The sequence below is a fragment of the Nelumbo lutea genome, chromosome 4 (assembly GCF_056320005.1).
Source record: "Nelumbo lutea isolate HS-2025 chromosome 4, American lotus-T2T, whole genome shotgun sequence".
Classification (NCBI taxonomy): domain Eukaryota; kingdom Viridiplantae; phylum Streptophyta; class Magnoliopsida; order Proteales; family Nelumbonaceae; genus Nelumbo; species Nelumbo lutea.
In genome coordinates this window covers 23,940,945-23,957,664 of record NC_142687.1, presented here as the reverse complement: position 1 = coordinate 23,957,664, position 16,720 = coordinate 23,940,945, and the positions used below count along the sequence as shown (strand labels likewise).

Here is a 16,720-nt window from a genome sequence, read left to right as displayed (position 1 = left end):
TGGGTGCCAGTTGCACCCCGTCTTCCATGTCAGCCTTTTGAAGCCATGCCTAGCTTCCAGCGATGTTATCAGCCCCACCCTTCCACAATTCACAGAGGAAGGGGAAGTGATGTTTGAGCCACTACTGATCAAAGATCTACATTGGGTTCGCAGGGGCAGTAAGGTCTTTAAACAGGTCCTAGTCATATGGCGTGGCTTACCTTAAGAAGATGCCACGTGGGAGGATTATGACCAACTGCAGAAGCAGTTCCCTACCCTCAACCTTGAGGACAAGGTCATTCTTGAAGAAGACGGGAATGTTAGGCCTAGCGGAGGAGAAGATCCAGGTGGTGCAGGTCAGGCTCATCAGGCCCATGCGCCAATCCAGCACAACCCAATGATCACGTGAGTGACACCACCCATCACCCTCGTATACAACCGATGTCCACGTTTTGAAAAGTAACCATGTACTGAGAACAGTGATCATGCACTGAGAAATGTCAAAATCGGTTATAGTTGTTACACAGTAGCAGGGCTTATCAAATTGCTGACTGTCGTAACTTGTAATTTTATTTCTCTCTATGCTCTACTCATGTTACATCTCATTCTTGTAATCTAGTAGTTCACAAGCTTGCTCAATATGCCATTAGGCATAACAGAGCCATGACCTGGTCTATCTTATCAGAATTTTTGCAATTTATGGTCTCTCTTGAGATGTAATTCTCTTGTTGTTTGTTGAATGGAATTAGCCTTTGGGCTTCTAAAAACAAACAAAACAAAAAAAAAAAGAACAAAAAAACATGAAAATGAAAGTATATAATAAAGAATGGCAAAACAATATTCATGTAGCTGGCCCCATAGTTAGGATGGTGTAAATGATGAAGATGATCATATCTATCTAATTAGTACTGTCTTTTTAGGTTAGAAAAGGTTGAACCTAAAAATATTATTTTCAAATCATCATTGACTTAGATGGTTGGACCATTCAATCCAGGAACCATTTAGGTAATTGGTTCTGTTTCACCTTTAAACTAGTCTTTGGCCAAAAACCGTTATCTTGGTCAGTGATTCATTAGCCCGTGCAGTCGAATTGTTGATCCATTCAACCCAAACAACAAATTTTGACAATTTTTTATTTTAATTAATTGTTTTATTTTTTTATAAGCTAGAATGAGTCATCATGTATTCAAACCGAGCGGGTGAACTGCTAACCCAAAAACCGGTGGTCAAAGCAATTTCGGTTCTGGGTTGGATTTTAAAACCTTGCCTAAAAGTGACTATGATACCTTTCATCAAAACATAAGTCTCACCTATATTTTGGTCTCCATATTCATATTTAGGAGATCCGATCTAATCCCAACAATCTGTTGTTACTGGTTGTTGGACCCGATCCAAAGAACATGTTGGCTTTTGGCCCCACCCATGCTTACTAGTTTTTTACCACTGACTCAATAAAAAAAGGGCAGGAGGCAATAAATATAAATTAAACAATGAGTATAGTCATGTTGGATTTTGCTTGAATACCAACTTGATGTGAATTAATTTTCCATTTGCGGATTTTTATTTCTCTAATTGGTAGGCAAAATGCCAATACATACCTCAATTGACAATATCTTCATGCAGAAACCCAACGTACAGTAATGAACGTAATAACTTCAACAAATACACATTAATAAATGGTGATTCCTAGCTAGCAGACATCCATCGAATTTCTATAGACCTTGTTGAACAGAAATTAATATTCCAGAAGAATCCAGATTAATTGATTCTAGCTACACCTTAGATAAACTAACATAGGGCAAAACGACCGACCCAATCCACAAATTCCCGTTGTTCTCTTCTACTTCGCTGACGAGTGTTAGGGTACTCGTACCAGTCCTACTGTTTAATACCTCCAGAATGTTGCCCTCCTCATCAAACCTAAGGGCTACGATCTCGCCATCAAACCTAGGTTGAAACGTAGCTCCCATACTTGGTTTTCCAGGGTTCAAAGCTACCCAAAACTCTCCTCTACCATTGCTTTTAACGTTATCTGGGAACCCGGGGAGCTGCAAGAAAAACTCCAGGGTTTGCGTTTTGGGACCTCGAAGCCAATATCTCAGAATTCGAGCTTTGCTGGTCTCGGCGATGAGGATGAAGCTGTTATCCTTACTCAGTGCTGCTCCATTTGGAAACGAAAGCCCTCTCCACAACACAGTCAGTTTTTCAGTCTTTGGATCGTATTTCATCAGTCTTCCTGTCTCGTCACCACTAAGCGCCTCTATGTAGAACTCCCTACAAACATTTATTGTATCAAGTAATGTAAGCATAAAAATTAAGTTAGCTTTAAAAGTCAATTTGCAATTAGAACCGCTGTAGCCATCGCTTTTTGGGTTAATAGTTCGATTATCCGGCTTGAACGAATAATATGTTTTAATTTAAAATAATTAAAATAAAAAAAAAAAGTTAAAAATTATTGTTTAGATCAAATTGATCAACGATTCACCGAATAGTTTGACAGCCCAAACTAACACCGAGTCAAACAGAGGCCGAACCTAGCAAAGTACAAATAAAGAAATAATGAAAATAAAATAAAGTACCATCTTGGGATCCAAATGCTGCTGTCTGTAAAATAAACTATGCCATTGTCCTGATCAAAATCCAAGGCGTTGGTGAACCTAAAGGGCACCCCTTCTGCACTGTTAGCAAGGAGTTTGGCCACCCCACCATCGCGTCCGACCACCATGAGGCCAAAAGACGAGTCTGCAATGTAAAGCTCGCATGTTGCCTTGTTGAACTGCAATCCCAGTGGCCTCCCACATACTAACTCCGTTTCAGGGTCATTTGCGCCATTAAAACAGATGTCTCTAACAAAAATGAAACAGCACCTTTTAGTTTATATATATGTTATGATTCACCAATTTATATATAAACAAAATGAATGCATAGTTATCAAATAATTCATCTAATTGAGGTTTTAATAATTTCTATATGGTTCAGGCAAGCAAAATTGGAGGAGATAAAAACAAGATATCCCTCCATTTATTTTAGCCTTAAAGTATTAAAGATCTGTGTGATGCACGGACTCGTGCTAAAAACGCAAGCGGATTAATTGGAGACAAAAACATACACATCAGACTGAATTACCTAACACGGTTGAACACACCGGTGTTCACTACAACTGGGTCCCAGGTGATGCCTACATTGAGCACTGGTGTGTTCAACTGTGACAAGTAGTTCATCCGAGTGCGTATAATTTTGTCTCTAGCTCATCTCAATTGGTTAAAAATATGTTCACATTTGAAGGGTTGAGAAACATAGGGACGAGGAGAGTAGAGGGAATGAGATTAAGGGGCCAAGACCAGTTCGTTTTATATATGTGGTAGCAAGTTTTTCATTATCTTGGTACACACTTTGCAATGCATGTGGTCGAATAGAAATAGAAATAAAAGAAATTAGGTTAGATTTAAGTCAGCAAATTTAAGTTTTAGCATTAAGTTTGGGTCGAATAGAAATAGAAATAGAAATAGCAAGTTTTTTTTTTTCTATTATATAGATTTTGCTCTTCATCCCGAAATTAAGTACTGTTTTCCAATATAAACCCTCTTTTTCAACAGTGAGATGAAAAGTATGTGTATATAACATACTGGCTTTAATCATACATGTATCTTTACATCTTTATTTATATATATTAGGACTTTGATAAGAAACTTAGGGCGGGGGGGGGGGGGTGCATGTTCTACAATGTGAAACTTTTTTGTTTTCATTTACTTTTAAAATTGCCACATCAGTTCTAGCTAGAACTATGTTTTTGTAATTTTGAAAATCAAAATCAAGTTGATTTTATTTCAAAGAGCAATTCATGTTTAAAACCATCAAAATAAATGTTTGAGTAAAGATATTATATGATTTATGAATGATGATGATGGGTTGATAAAGGAATTCAAAAGGAAGGTTTTTTAAGTATACCATCTATCTACGACTATGAGGACTGGAAAAGCTTGGAAGAGACCTTGAGAAGAAACCAAAAACAGAACGTTGACAATGATTCTGCAAAAGCCAAAGCTGGATGGATGACCAGTCGACGATTAATTAAATATAGTTGAATTAATTAATAGATTGATTATACATAAATACGTATGCTTGAATGAATGCAGCTGGGTTCTAGACGGTCAGCCGGCGCCGGCTTGGCAAAGAAGATGCATGTATTATTGCAAGTAAAAGCCAAAGCGATCGAGAATGTATGTAGAGAGCTAGCTTTTCATAGTCTTAATAATAACCATAGCTTGAGGTTTGAGACATTATTACCTAGGGGGCGAGGTGGATGCGAACTCGGCCCAACCGCGCGCAGCGCCTTGCCACTTGAGGATCCGACCGCCGGACACGCCCGTGTAGGGGCCTTCTCCGTTGCAGTCAAAGGCGAAGCTCTCGGGGCCGACTGCAGATGGGATTGGAAGGCGGTTATACTGTCTGGTGAGTTGGCTAAAGGCGTCTACTTGGTAAGAAAGAGAGGCAAACGATAGAGATAAGAAGAAAGAGATGGAAAGCACAGGAAGCCACATTTTATAAGAAGAAAGAATGGTTTCTTGGAGTTTGGATTTCCGCTTGGCCTTGATTAAAATTTAAAAGATATGTCTGAGCACTGTCAATATTTATGCATGTATCCAACAAACTTTCAGAGCTGAGCTCTCTCTGGTACTGCACGATAAATGCAAATGAGGAGTAGTTGAGAGTTGCGACACCATTGCTGTAGGGTTCTGAGTCTGGCTGGATGAGCCCACTACGCAACTACAACCTGAGCCAAGGATTAACTTTTCTTTCTTTCGTTTAAGTTAAAAATAATATTTGAGGCTCAGCCTCACACGCAAAATACTTCCTACGCATGTTATTAGTGTAGTCAAATATATACAAAATAATACAAATACAGATACAAGTTTTGCATTCTATATATTTGTATTTATGTTCTTTAGAAATTAAGATTTAAGCTTATTAGTGCAAAACCTTATATTTATACTCTTTTCAAATTCAGTCTTAGTTTCAAAAATATTTTACGTGTGTTTATTTCCTCCTCTTAGCCTAAAAATGACCCAAAGGATTCAACACGAGACTAAATTTTTTTGTCGTTTTCCATGGATTGGCCTTGTGTTAAGTCATTGATATATGCACGTCAAGCCTTGGATGGCTGTATTGGTATTTCCCAATTACAAGTTTCAATTAAATTGGAACTTGTTCACATGGCAACTGAAATCTGTAAAACTTCTTTAAACAACCACGGAATATGTTCATTCCTTTCCCGACAAAAGCACCTGTTTTAGACTATATATGGATGATTCCTTATAGCCTATTTGTCCAACTTGCATAAATTCGTAATTAATACATCATTTTTTTATTTGGTATATAATACACCATTTGGATGTCAACTTGGGTGTAATGTAAAGTACAGCAAATTAAAGAAAAAAATAGTTATTCAAATTATATTTTTGTCCTTAAAATTATTGAGATAATTAAATTAATCAAAGGAAGGTTATACACCCTCATTCACCATTTTAGTAATAGTATAGGTAGATTTTAGATGGATGAGAGACATTTTAACCCCACTATAACAAATAGTAACATGCTGGACTGGCTTGAAAGTATTCAGATTTGATGGGGAAGATGTAAACACTGCTACGGGAGGTGACTTATTGCTTCCAACACCACTTTCGAATCCAAAGGCTATGAGCTTTGCCTCTTCCACTAGCCTGGAGTCTGAAAATTGGCTTTCTAATGCACCTATAAACGGAGTGGGCAAAACCCGTTCAAACGGCCTTTACTGCCTTATATTGATAAACTTTATTTTCTAGAATGATATTCCCAATTAACCGATCTATTGATCAGAGAAAACGACACTGCAAAAGAAGACATGAATAGGTGTTATTATTCCACCAGTAGTAACACACGGAGCCTATTAATTAATATATATATCCTTTTCTTTTCTTTCGGTTAGTAAAATCCACCTTCCTTAACCCAACAGCCAAGATGCATGGGATTGATTATACCCATCTGATTTTAATGCCATTTAATAGGATCATTAAGACTTGAGAGTAATCCCTATATGCTCCTCACACAAACCCCACAACGCATCTCAACCACACATGAAATATCTCTCGAATTTATGTATAGTTTTCATGGGAGATGTTACTAATATATAGTGGATATGTGCTCTGCGAGGAGCAAATGCCAATTCGATAGAAATTTCTTGTCCTTGAAAAGTAGTTTACTCAGTCATCCTGTGATTAATTGATTTTACATAGTAATCAAAAAAAAAAAAAAAAAAGAAAGAAAAACCAATTGCCGAGTCTGATAGCTGAATAAATAGTAAATACCCTTTTGGGAGGGCTTTTGTTTCTCGCATTTCGAGTTGGGCTTCACATAAAATTCAGAACCTCAAATATTTGAGTCCTGACTCGGCGGCAACAAACAGAGAGCCCGGATAGGTAAGGCACATTATGAATACTGAGTACATATAAATTTTCTGGCACATGTCCCAAATACCCTGGCCAATTTTTGAAATGATTTAAAGAAAACTTTGTAAGACAGACAATGCACTAACAAAATATTTACCTATTTCCTGACACGTGTCCTATAAATACTCCACCTTACCCTTGAAATGATTCAAAGAATAAGACAATGTGCTATCAAAATATTTACCAACTGCTTAGAATGCCCACAACCACAAGGGTCGATTAGGGTGGCAATTTCCCCGTCTCCGACGGGGTCGGGTATGAGGGTACTTTGACAGGGTCGGGGTCAGGGATGGCGATGAGGAATGCAATTCCCGCCTCAACCCGTCCCCAATTAATAACTATATAATTATATAATATATAATACTATATATTATTTATGTAACATTTATATTATAATATTGTTATATTAAATATTATATTATTATTCATTTATTTAATTATTTTAAAGATTAAAACTAAAAAAAAAAATACTCGACATTTGGAGGTTAGAGTCTTCACCACACAATTAGAGAACTCTGAACCGTGGGCCCTAGTTAGTCTTCATTGTAGATTCGCTGATCGTTGTACTATTGTTGTTGTCGCTACTCGCCCATTGGACATCGGATATCTATCGTCACCGACTATCGGTCTACCACTTGATTCTCGACAGAGGACAGAGATACTCAGAAGAAGGAACTGAAACTCAGTCTCAATCTCTCAGACTACCAGTCTATCATCGCTGATTGCTATCGTTGTCGCCTGTCAGACTCTCTCTCTCGTCGCCAACTTCAACTGGCAACGATCCTCTCTCTCTTGTCGCCAATCTCAACTGGAAACGATCCTCTCTCTCTCTCTCTCTCTCTCTCTCATCTCAGTCTCTTAGACTTTCGGTCTCTTTTTCTCTTTCTCTCAACTTTCTATCTGCCTCTCCTCTCAGGGATTTGGGTCTCCAATGGGGATTCCATCCATGTCAGAGTTGGGGATGGAGGGGAGTTTCTTTCCCGATGAAAATTAAAGATGGGGATAGGTGATTTAGAAATCACCTTAATTGATACAAAATTTGCAACATAGTTATTTTTCTTAGTCTGTGTTTGTTTGCAATGCAAATATGAACTAGATACAAATTTTGCAACAGTTCAGTTTTGCATTCAATTATGATATGCACTCTTAATTGATACAAAATTTGTATTATTTATTTCATTTGCACTAACTGAGAGTACCAATTTTGTATCCCAAAAACTGGCCACCTCCCTCACAACATCAATTCTCTATCATATAAAGTGGGGATTATATCACTTCGCTCCCAAACAAATAATCCTCTTCGTACCTTCATTCTCTTTATAAGGTGAGGACAAACATCATTTTCTTCTTATAAGACAAAGTCAAGTCTGAAGCAAAAGTAAACCTGCATCCCCATGCATTCACACGAGAGCAAATGAATGAAATTCACACTGCAAACAAAATGAGCCTTATGAGTTAATTGCTTACATTAAACAGTTAGGATACAGCTTTGTTGACCTGAGTTGAGTATTGGAATTCTTTGACTTGGCTTATTGTTAAACAATGAACATGACAAGTCTTGGAAGAGTGGATGAATCCATTAGTTGGTCTTTAGGCTGCGTTTGGTTGCAGTGGAATTTTATTTGTATTAGTACAAATGCGTGAGACTGCAAATGAAAAAAAAAATGCAAATTTTGGTTTAACTTTGTTTTGGGTTTTACTTGATTCTGTTCCATGTCTTAATTTACTTTATTTGTATTGCAATCTAACAAAATAAGCTAAAATTTGAAAGAAAAATAGGTCAGAATTTACACTCAAATCATTTGCACTGCCATAATTTTAGATCAATACAAATTTGTTTGCATTGCAACCAAACACAGCCTTAAAAACAAATTGTGCATGCAGTCTGCATATGTAGTAGTAGGTTAGTGGTTAGCATTTAGAAGAAAAGTCCATATACAGAACCTACTGATGCATCCACATTAGCTCAGTATTGCACCGCCTTTCAGGACAGCTACGGTTCATGAATCATGAACAAGTGGTTTGGACTTTAGAGTGCTTTGGACCCATGTGTTCCTCTCTTAATCTGCAAAAACAGCTAACAGAACAATGAAGAACACAAATGCATCACGTGCCTTTTATGGCTCTAGTCTTCCATGTTGCATCTAATAATTAATATATGTTTAAGAGCAGATGATGAGGCCAAGAATACTGGGATGATCAAGAGTTGAAAAGTTGGGTGTTGAAGTCGTCTAAACCAAGTAGCAGGTAGTACTTTGATTTCGATCCAACTGCATTTTTCATGACTTTTGACCCTGCAAGATTTCTTCAGAGAAATTTAAATTTCTTTAGCCTTTGTTCCTGGTACGGAGGAAAACACCTTTGTGTAGAGTTGAAAAGTTTTGTGTTGAAATCGTCTAAACCAAGTACTTTGATATCGAACTCCATTTGTCATGATTTTTTTTTCTTTTTTTTGACTCTAAGATTTCAGAGAAGTTTCTTTAGCCGTAGTGATTAGTGCAGTGAAGAAAACCCTTTTTTCTGGACTTTGAATCAGTTGTGAATATCCGGGCTGAATTATGAGGATAAATCCTCTCTCATCACGACTTAAGAAACAGAGTCAGAGTTTCAGGTACTTGAAGGGTAAAACTTCGTAAGTTTGTCCCATTGTAAATAAGGAAAGCATTGATGGTTTTGGGGTAAAAATGAAATAGGTAGGTCGACGAGAGCATTACAACTGCTCACTGCTACAGGCCTAGGACAGTTTTTACTTTTGGAGAAAGCTAGGAAGGACAGTGGCCATTGAATTGTTGCTTTTGGAGGTTTAAAAACGTTTGTAGTATTTATGTAAATCTGTGTCATATATATACCTATTAAATTAATTTATTGCTTGCCAAATCAAGAACTAACGCCATGTTTTGGGAGTACTTAAAAATAAGTGCTTATTTGGGCCATTAAGCACTTATTTGTATTTGAGAAATACGCTCGAATAAATGCTTATTTTAAAAGTAAGGACTTAATTTTTAAGCCTAAATTTCTAGCTTTTTTAAGTGCTTATAGAATAAGCACTTGTTCAATTTTTTTCTTCCAAAATGATTCCTAGTTGAATTTTATAAAAAGTACTTTTATGAAAGTATATTTGCAAAAGTATTTTTATGAAAGCACTTTTAAGAAAGTACTTTTATGAAAGCACTTTTAAGAAAAGTATTTTTACGAAACCACTTTTATGAAAGCACTACTTTCGTAAGGATACTTTCTTAAAAGTGGTTTCGTAAATGTATTTTTATAAAAGTGCTTTCATAAAAGTGTTTTTGTAGGAGTAATTTAATAAAAGTGCTTTTATAAGGTGTATTTTAAAAATTTAAAAGAAAATGAAGAACAAAATAGTCATAAATGTTTATTAAGTGCTTATTAGAGAAAAAGGTTACCAAACGCCCAATATAAAATAAATACTTATTTTAAAAAATAAGCACTTGAAAAAATTGGATGCCAAATACAAATAAATACTTATTTAAATAAACACTTATTCAATAAACATTTGTTTTTAACTTAAACACTTCTAAACATGGCCTAATTATCTTAACTAGGGAAGCCTTAAAATGGATTTGATTTTTCAGTAGTCATGGAACCAATCTAAAATTTCATGCTGCAATTTAAAACTTATAAAATTCAAGTCATATATATTTGAGATATGGCATTAAATAGAACGAAATGCCAAAACAGGATTGAAAATAGTCAACCCCATATATAGTTAGAATTAGGCTCAGATGATGTAAAAAATTCATGTCCGAATAGTTTGATAATGTGCTGGCAATAACAAAATTAAATATAACCAATTCAATCATATCTAAACATCCAAGAGATCCTCTTTGGTCCATTTGTAACCTGTCTCATGTTTCAAGATTTGGGACCCATCAAAAAATGTGTCCCAACTAAAACATTGACCATGTAAACAAATAGCATTTACCAAATGATCTTTAACCTGTTGACTTGAGCTTTTTTAACTTCATTAATTTTACCCAAGGCCCAATTAAATACAGCCAACTCAGACAGTTATAATCTTTTGAGAGTGCACATTTTTTGGAATGTATTTTGGAGGAAAATTGTATTTGATCTGCTGAGTTATGAAAAGAAAACAAAGGCCCAAATAAATACAGTCAACTCAGACCGTTATTGTCTTTTGTGAATACAGACTTCTGGGCCCAACCAAATCCACTAGATCAGGACCTAAGTCGCCTAACGGACAGTGGATCCCAGTGTTTAAAACACAGGATAGGTGGGAAGTTATTTGGGCCCCAAATGGCCAAACCCACTTGCTATTTCTTTTATTTTCTTTTTCTTTTTTTTTTTTCAACAATTAACCTTTGAGCAATTCTAACTTTCTAAGTATCAGAATTAGATTAAGATAAAAACGAGTCATAAACCATAGTTTTCAAACCCCCGTTAATCCGGATGGTTTGACCGTTTGGCCTGGAATCATTTAGGCAATTGGTTTCGTTTTACCTTAAACTTAGTCCCAGCCCAAAAACCGTTAAACCAGTTAACGATTCATTGATCCGGATGGTCTAACCATTGATACGTTCAACGATTTTTAGTTTTTTTTTTTTTTTTTAATTATTTAAATTTTTTTTTATCAAAACTGGCCATTCATTCAAAATTCAAACCAGACAGTTAAATCGTTAACCCAAAAACCAATGGCCAAAACAATTTCTCATTTCTTAAAACCATGTCATAAATAAAATGAATAGGAATGGTGTTCAGCAAGTCGGCCAGCTTTTAGTGTGATTATTTGATTTCATAACAATGGACCCTAAACCCTCTTTTCAGGAAACAACATGTGTTTCGAAAAGAAAGAAATGATATAATAAGATCATAGCATTTATGCCATGTTTTTTTTCTCACTGTATTTTGTTGATGTGATTTCAGCATCTATTAGAGAAAAGAGTTGACGTTTTGAAAATCAATCGGACCAGATCAGATGGTCGGATCAGAAAAATCAGGAACCGATTAGGTGATCAGTTTCGTTTTTCCTCAAAATCAGAATTTCTCAAAAAACCATTGATTTTGGTCAGCAAATCACTGATCCAGGCGATTAATCATTCGAACCATTCAAACGGTTTTGACTGTTTTTTATTTTTTTTAAAATTTTGTCGAAATGACCCGAAAACCAAACCCTTAACTAGTTCAATCTCCGGGTTGATTTTAAAAACCATGTTGAAAACTATCTTAGCGTTGAAGTATCCTTTCAAATTCACACTTGCTTGATGGATAACGGAAAAGAATGCTGCCATGGCCTAGGCTGCTTAAATGGCTAAAACCTAATGACTTATTGCCTTTTCTTTAAGGCTGCATTTGGCATTCCTTATTTTAAGGACTTATCTCTTCTTTGCAATTAAAAAAAGAAATGGGCATTTTAATTAAAAAAAAGAGATAAATCTTTAAAATAAAAAATGCAAAAAACAGGTGAGGTTATAAGTTCTTTAATGGCTGAATTTGAATCTCAGCTCAATACCATCCCTCAAATGTTTTACTATTTAATTATTCTTCCACCAAAAAACAAATAAATAAGTCATTCAGTGAAGCTATCTCACCGCCGTTATCAAAGATAACTGCAGGTATGTCCGAGGCCTAAGCTGGCTTCATGTGCCGTACATGAATGGACTTATTCATGGGCTGAGCTCAGACATAGATTTTTGCTGAAATTTGAATGTGCCCAACTCCAAACCCGAGCCTAAAACAATGTAAAGCCAAACCCGAAGCCCAGCGCATGAACTAGTTTATACATGAATCTGAATTGTGCGTGAAACCTCAACCCACTTCAAATAATGTAATAATCATATGGATTGCGCACGGCTGCACCATGCATTTCTGATCTTTTGTTTGGTTGCAAAAAAAAAAAAAAGTATTCTCTTTAAGTACATGGTTCATTTTAGCTATGTTTGGTTTGAAGGAAAAAATAGGAAAAGGAAAGGAAAGACAGAAGAACCAATACAAGATTTGTAAAAGTTTTTCTATCTTTCCCTTCATTTTCCTACATTTTCCTTCAAACCAAACATAACCTTTTTGTTCATTTATTTTTTGCGATTCTTTTTTTTAAGCAAACATGTTGTAGAGGATGCAAGTAGGCTTGGGTGTGGGCGAGGCCATTCGTGGAGCTTATCTTATCCACATGTCCTAACTCAAACTTTGAGCATGATCAAGAATTAAGCCCAGAATCCTATTCCTAAACTTAAATTAAAATTTATAACTATGACAGAATCAAGTTAGTAAAGATTGATTTTGAGCCATGTGTTAGATTTAAATGAAATTATTTATACGTGAGAGGTGCAACCATATATCTTGGGTTGTTTTGGGCCAATATTGACCCAAACCCAACCTCATCTCAACATTGGGCTTATATTTTGTCTAGGCCCAAAAGTGGTATCCTTAAGCAGGGCCTTGGACTAGGTTGGGCCTCGCTGGCCTAAAGCTCAATCCTCCTTTATTTGCATTCTCGGCAATGGAATGCGCTACGCAAATGCAAAAATTGGCTTTCAGCTTTAACTCAGTAGACCGCGCCACCATATCAAATGTTTAAATTCAGATTCTTTCATTTTCAATTTTCACTGTTTTCACTTCTTTTTTTTTCCCTTCATTGAGAATAAAAATCTATTTTGACCAAATGGTCCACTGTGGCTCAATTAATATAATTCGTCTTAAATGTAGAAGCCGTTCCAAACCAGGGCCATAGTTTTGTCATCATTGGTGATAGTGTCTAACCTGTGACCCATTGCGTGTATTTGGAATTGTGGACGTTTATTGAATAAACGCTGGTGTAATTTCAGCATTTTTTTATTATGTGAATCCGTACACATAGGGACATGTAAAAGTAAATTTCGGTTTATGTCTGACCCTATCATTGGGGGAAGATTCATTTTAGCACTTCCCCAACATATAGGCATTTAATCACTGTTCTGGCAACGTGGTGTCTAATGGCCTAATGGTGCTTAAATGTCAATAAATGAGTTCATCATTGATTTTCTCGGTTTTTCAAATAAATCAAGTACAAAACGTTTAGTCAATAAACATCCACGGTCTCAAACACATACCTAATCGTACTGTCCAATAACTCAATTGGGCAATTCAAGAATTTGTTGATGAATAAGTCTTTGTTTTTTAAGTAAATAGATCATGAATTCAATGGATTCAAAAACTTAACCAAGTGACATATCAACCAATTCAACCGGTTGGGTCGACAAGGTCTGGATTTGGTTTGATGGAAAAACTCAAGGCTTCAACTTCAAGCCAAGACTATTTGAACTTTGGAATTGGGTTGGTCCATGCATAAATAGGGGTGGAGCCAGCAATATTTTTTTTTTTTATCAAGAGACCAAAACCTAAACCGGGAGGAACCATTGGGGGTGGGGGAGTGAGGAGAGGGGAAAAATGTACATAGAAGAGTCTAATTTAAGTGGGGATTTTTGGTCCATAAGGAGGCCATAGCTTCCCTAAGTCCCCCTAACTGCACCCCTATGTCACGGGGGTAGTTCTACAGCGAAAGAAACCCGTGTGGCATACAGGCCAAGGTAGGTCAGGACAAGTCTTTATGCACTTAGAGGCAAGGAGTTACCCGATGGGATGGCTCCACCACCAATGTCAGTAGCACTGGATCATGACCTCAAGTCCAATGGCTGGGGCACTCTCCTGGCTCAGACCGGTCCATGGGAGGCGCCGCTTACGTGGTAAAGGGGGACAACCATAATGCAAGGCGACTATGTGCCGATGAGGTGACATGGCACCGATGTGAGGGGTCTCCTGTATGCCAATGTGACAGGCACTTGTGTGCTATGATGATAGGCAACAGCTAGGGCCGAAACACACCTGTGCGCTAGAGGCAACGGGATAGCTCACTCAACTTGGGCAAGGGGATGGCGTGGTGAAGGGTCATGCTTGAGTCAAGCCTGCATGCCAAGCCTCCCTTGAGTATCAGTAGTGCAGTAACGGTCCAACACTGTCCCCATGAGCAAGTGTGCGCCCATGAGAAACCCTGGTAGCCATGCTAGCCGTTAACCAGGGCCGCCCCGCAAGGGGATGATGGTCTAGGAGTGCCAAGGTTAGGCACCCAAGGAGGTCGACCACCCCTCCTCAAAGAGTACATTAAGATTTTGGTGGTCTACCCGAAGATGACATCAGTTCTCCCAAAAATCTTACAGGCGAAAATGACACTGATGTCCCTAACGTAAGCCTGCCAAGCGTAGGCAAGGCTAAGCCTGTGTTAGACCGTCACAGGCTCCCCCACTCAATCCATCACGTGAATGGGCGTCTGAGTCCCGCGCCATCCACTTCTTCCTGCCAGTTCCAGGGCTCATTTGGCTAGCCCGGGTCTTGCCTATGTTGGTGTCCATTTATGGGGACGGAACCGTTTCACCATGCCGGCCTACCTGGACTTCACCCCTCAGTGTTGAGGTTTCTCAAACCGCGCAATGGCTATGCGGTTGAACTATAAAAAAAGGGCCCTCGAAGAAATGTGTGTGGTGCTTTGCGAAGGTCCGCCCCATGTATCATCTTACCTCAGGGCTCAACCGTCTTCTTGGTAGCTTTTCAGTGATGACACAGAACTCGCTAATAGGTCTACTCCTCATGTTGGCGATGACTTGGGTACCCTTTCACCATGCTGGCCTGCAAACTTTACCTCTCCAATTCGGGTTACTCAAACCTAGCCATGGCTTATGCTCTCTTGGCCCTCGAAACTATGCTTCGCCTCGCCGAATCGGGCTACCTCTTCACCCTGAGGGGCCCCACTACTGCTGTCTCAAGGAGACATGACCGCTTCAAACGCGAGTGTGGCAACTTTTACCCATGAGGTGCCGAACATGCACTCGCCTGGTGATGCGCTTTCGCTGCTGCAAGTGATCCACCTGAAAATTTAGCATGTCCACTGAATACAATGCCGATGCAGGGCTGCCATGCTCCAACGGCCAGCGTAACCACATTCCTAACAAGGCTCACGCATCTGCCCCCACATGAAGACAATAACTAATGCGTCTGCACCCACAAGAGAAGTTGTTTTAGGGTCATTGGAATGGGAATGCGAGCAATGAATAGCCCCTTTCTAGTCCTGATAAGCAATCTGCTCAGACTGTGTACCCACATTCCTATCAAGGATCACGTGTCTGCCCCTGCATGAGGACAACAACCAATGCGTCTGCCCCCACAAGGGAAACTGTTTTAGTGTCATTGGAATGGGGACACGAACAATGAATGGCCTCTTACCAAGCCTGATCTGAATTCTGCTCGATCCTGGGTGGAAGTGCCTAGGGACCGCACCCCACAAAATGCTGCTTGTCGAAATGACTGCTTCAACTGGCTCTGGGCTAATCTGCTGAAAACCAACTACAGCAGCAATTGGCCAATTTGCTTTGATACCAACTGTCACGGGGGTAGTTCTAGAGCGGAAGAAACCCGTGCGACATCCATGACAAGCCTTTATGCGCTTAGAGGCTAGGAGTTGCTCGATGGGATGGCTCCACCAACGTCAGTAGCACTAGGTCATGACCTCAAGTCCAATGGTCGGGGCACTCTTTTGGCTCAGACCGGTCCATGGGAGGCACCGCTTATGTGGTAAAGGGAGACAACCATAATGCAAGGCGACTATGCGCCGATGAGGCGACATGGCACCAATGTGAGGGGTCTCCTGTATGCCAATGATGACAGGCACCTGTGTGTCATGATGATAGGCAACCGCTAGGGCCGAAACACACCCGTGCACTAGAGGCAACGGGATAGCTCACTCAGCTTGGGCAAGGGGATGGCGTGGTGAAGGGTCATGCTTGAGCCAAGCTTGCATGCCAAGCCTCCCTTCAGTATTGGTAGCACAGTGCCGGTCCAACACTGTCCCCATGAGCAAGTGTGCGCCCATGAGGAACCCCGGTAGCCATGCTAGCTGTTAACCAGGGCCGCCTCGCAAGGGGATGATGGTCTAGGAGTTCCAAGGTTAGGCACCCAAGGAGGTCGATCACCCCTCATCAAAGAGTATGTTAAGCTTTTTGGGGTCTGCCTGAATATGACAACAGTTCTCCCAAAAATCTTACAGGCAAAAATGACGGTGATGTCCCTAACGTAAGTCTGCCAAGCACAGGCAAGGCTAAGCCTGTGTCAGTCTGGGCATAAGTTACTTCTGCTCGGGTTGCACCCGTAGCTTACACAACGGGAAGAGATTCACCTCGTTAAATGGGAGGATGCCATACCAAGTTACCAACTAGACTACATTTGTCATTGGTTGACCCCTTAAGTAGAAT

At 38.9% G+C, this 16,720-nt stretch overlaps 1 protein-coding gene across 1 annotated transcript; it reads right to left on the bottom strand.

Moving 5' to 3' along the window:
* Positions 1-1,513: 1,513 nt before the first annotated feature.
* Positions 1,514-4,760, bottom strand: LOC148854646 (protein STRICTOSIDINE SYNTHASE-LIKE 10-like). The gene is made up of 3 exons (XM_088982577.1): positions 4,267-4,760; positions 2,559-2,825; positions 1,514-2,253 (listed from the first exon to the last, which is right to left on the bottom strand). The coding sequence occupies exons 1-3, from the start codon at positions 4,518-4,520 to the stop codon at positions 1,752-1,754; spliced, it is 1,023 nt and encodes a 340-aa protein (XP_088838703.1). The 5' UTR covers positions 4,521-4,760; the 3' UTR covers positions 1,514-1,751.
* Between the last annotated feature and the right edge of the window lie 11,960 nt (positions 4,761-16,720).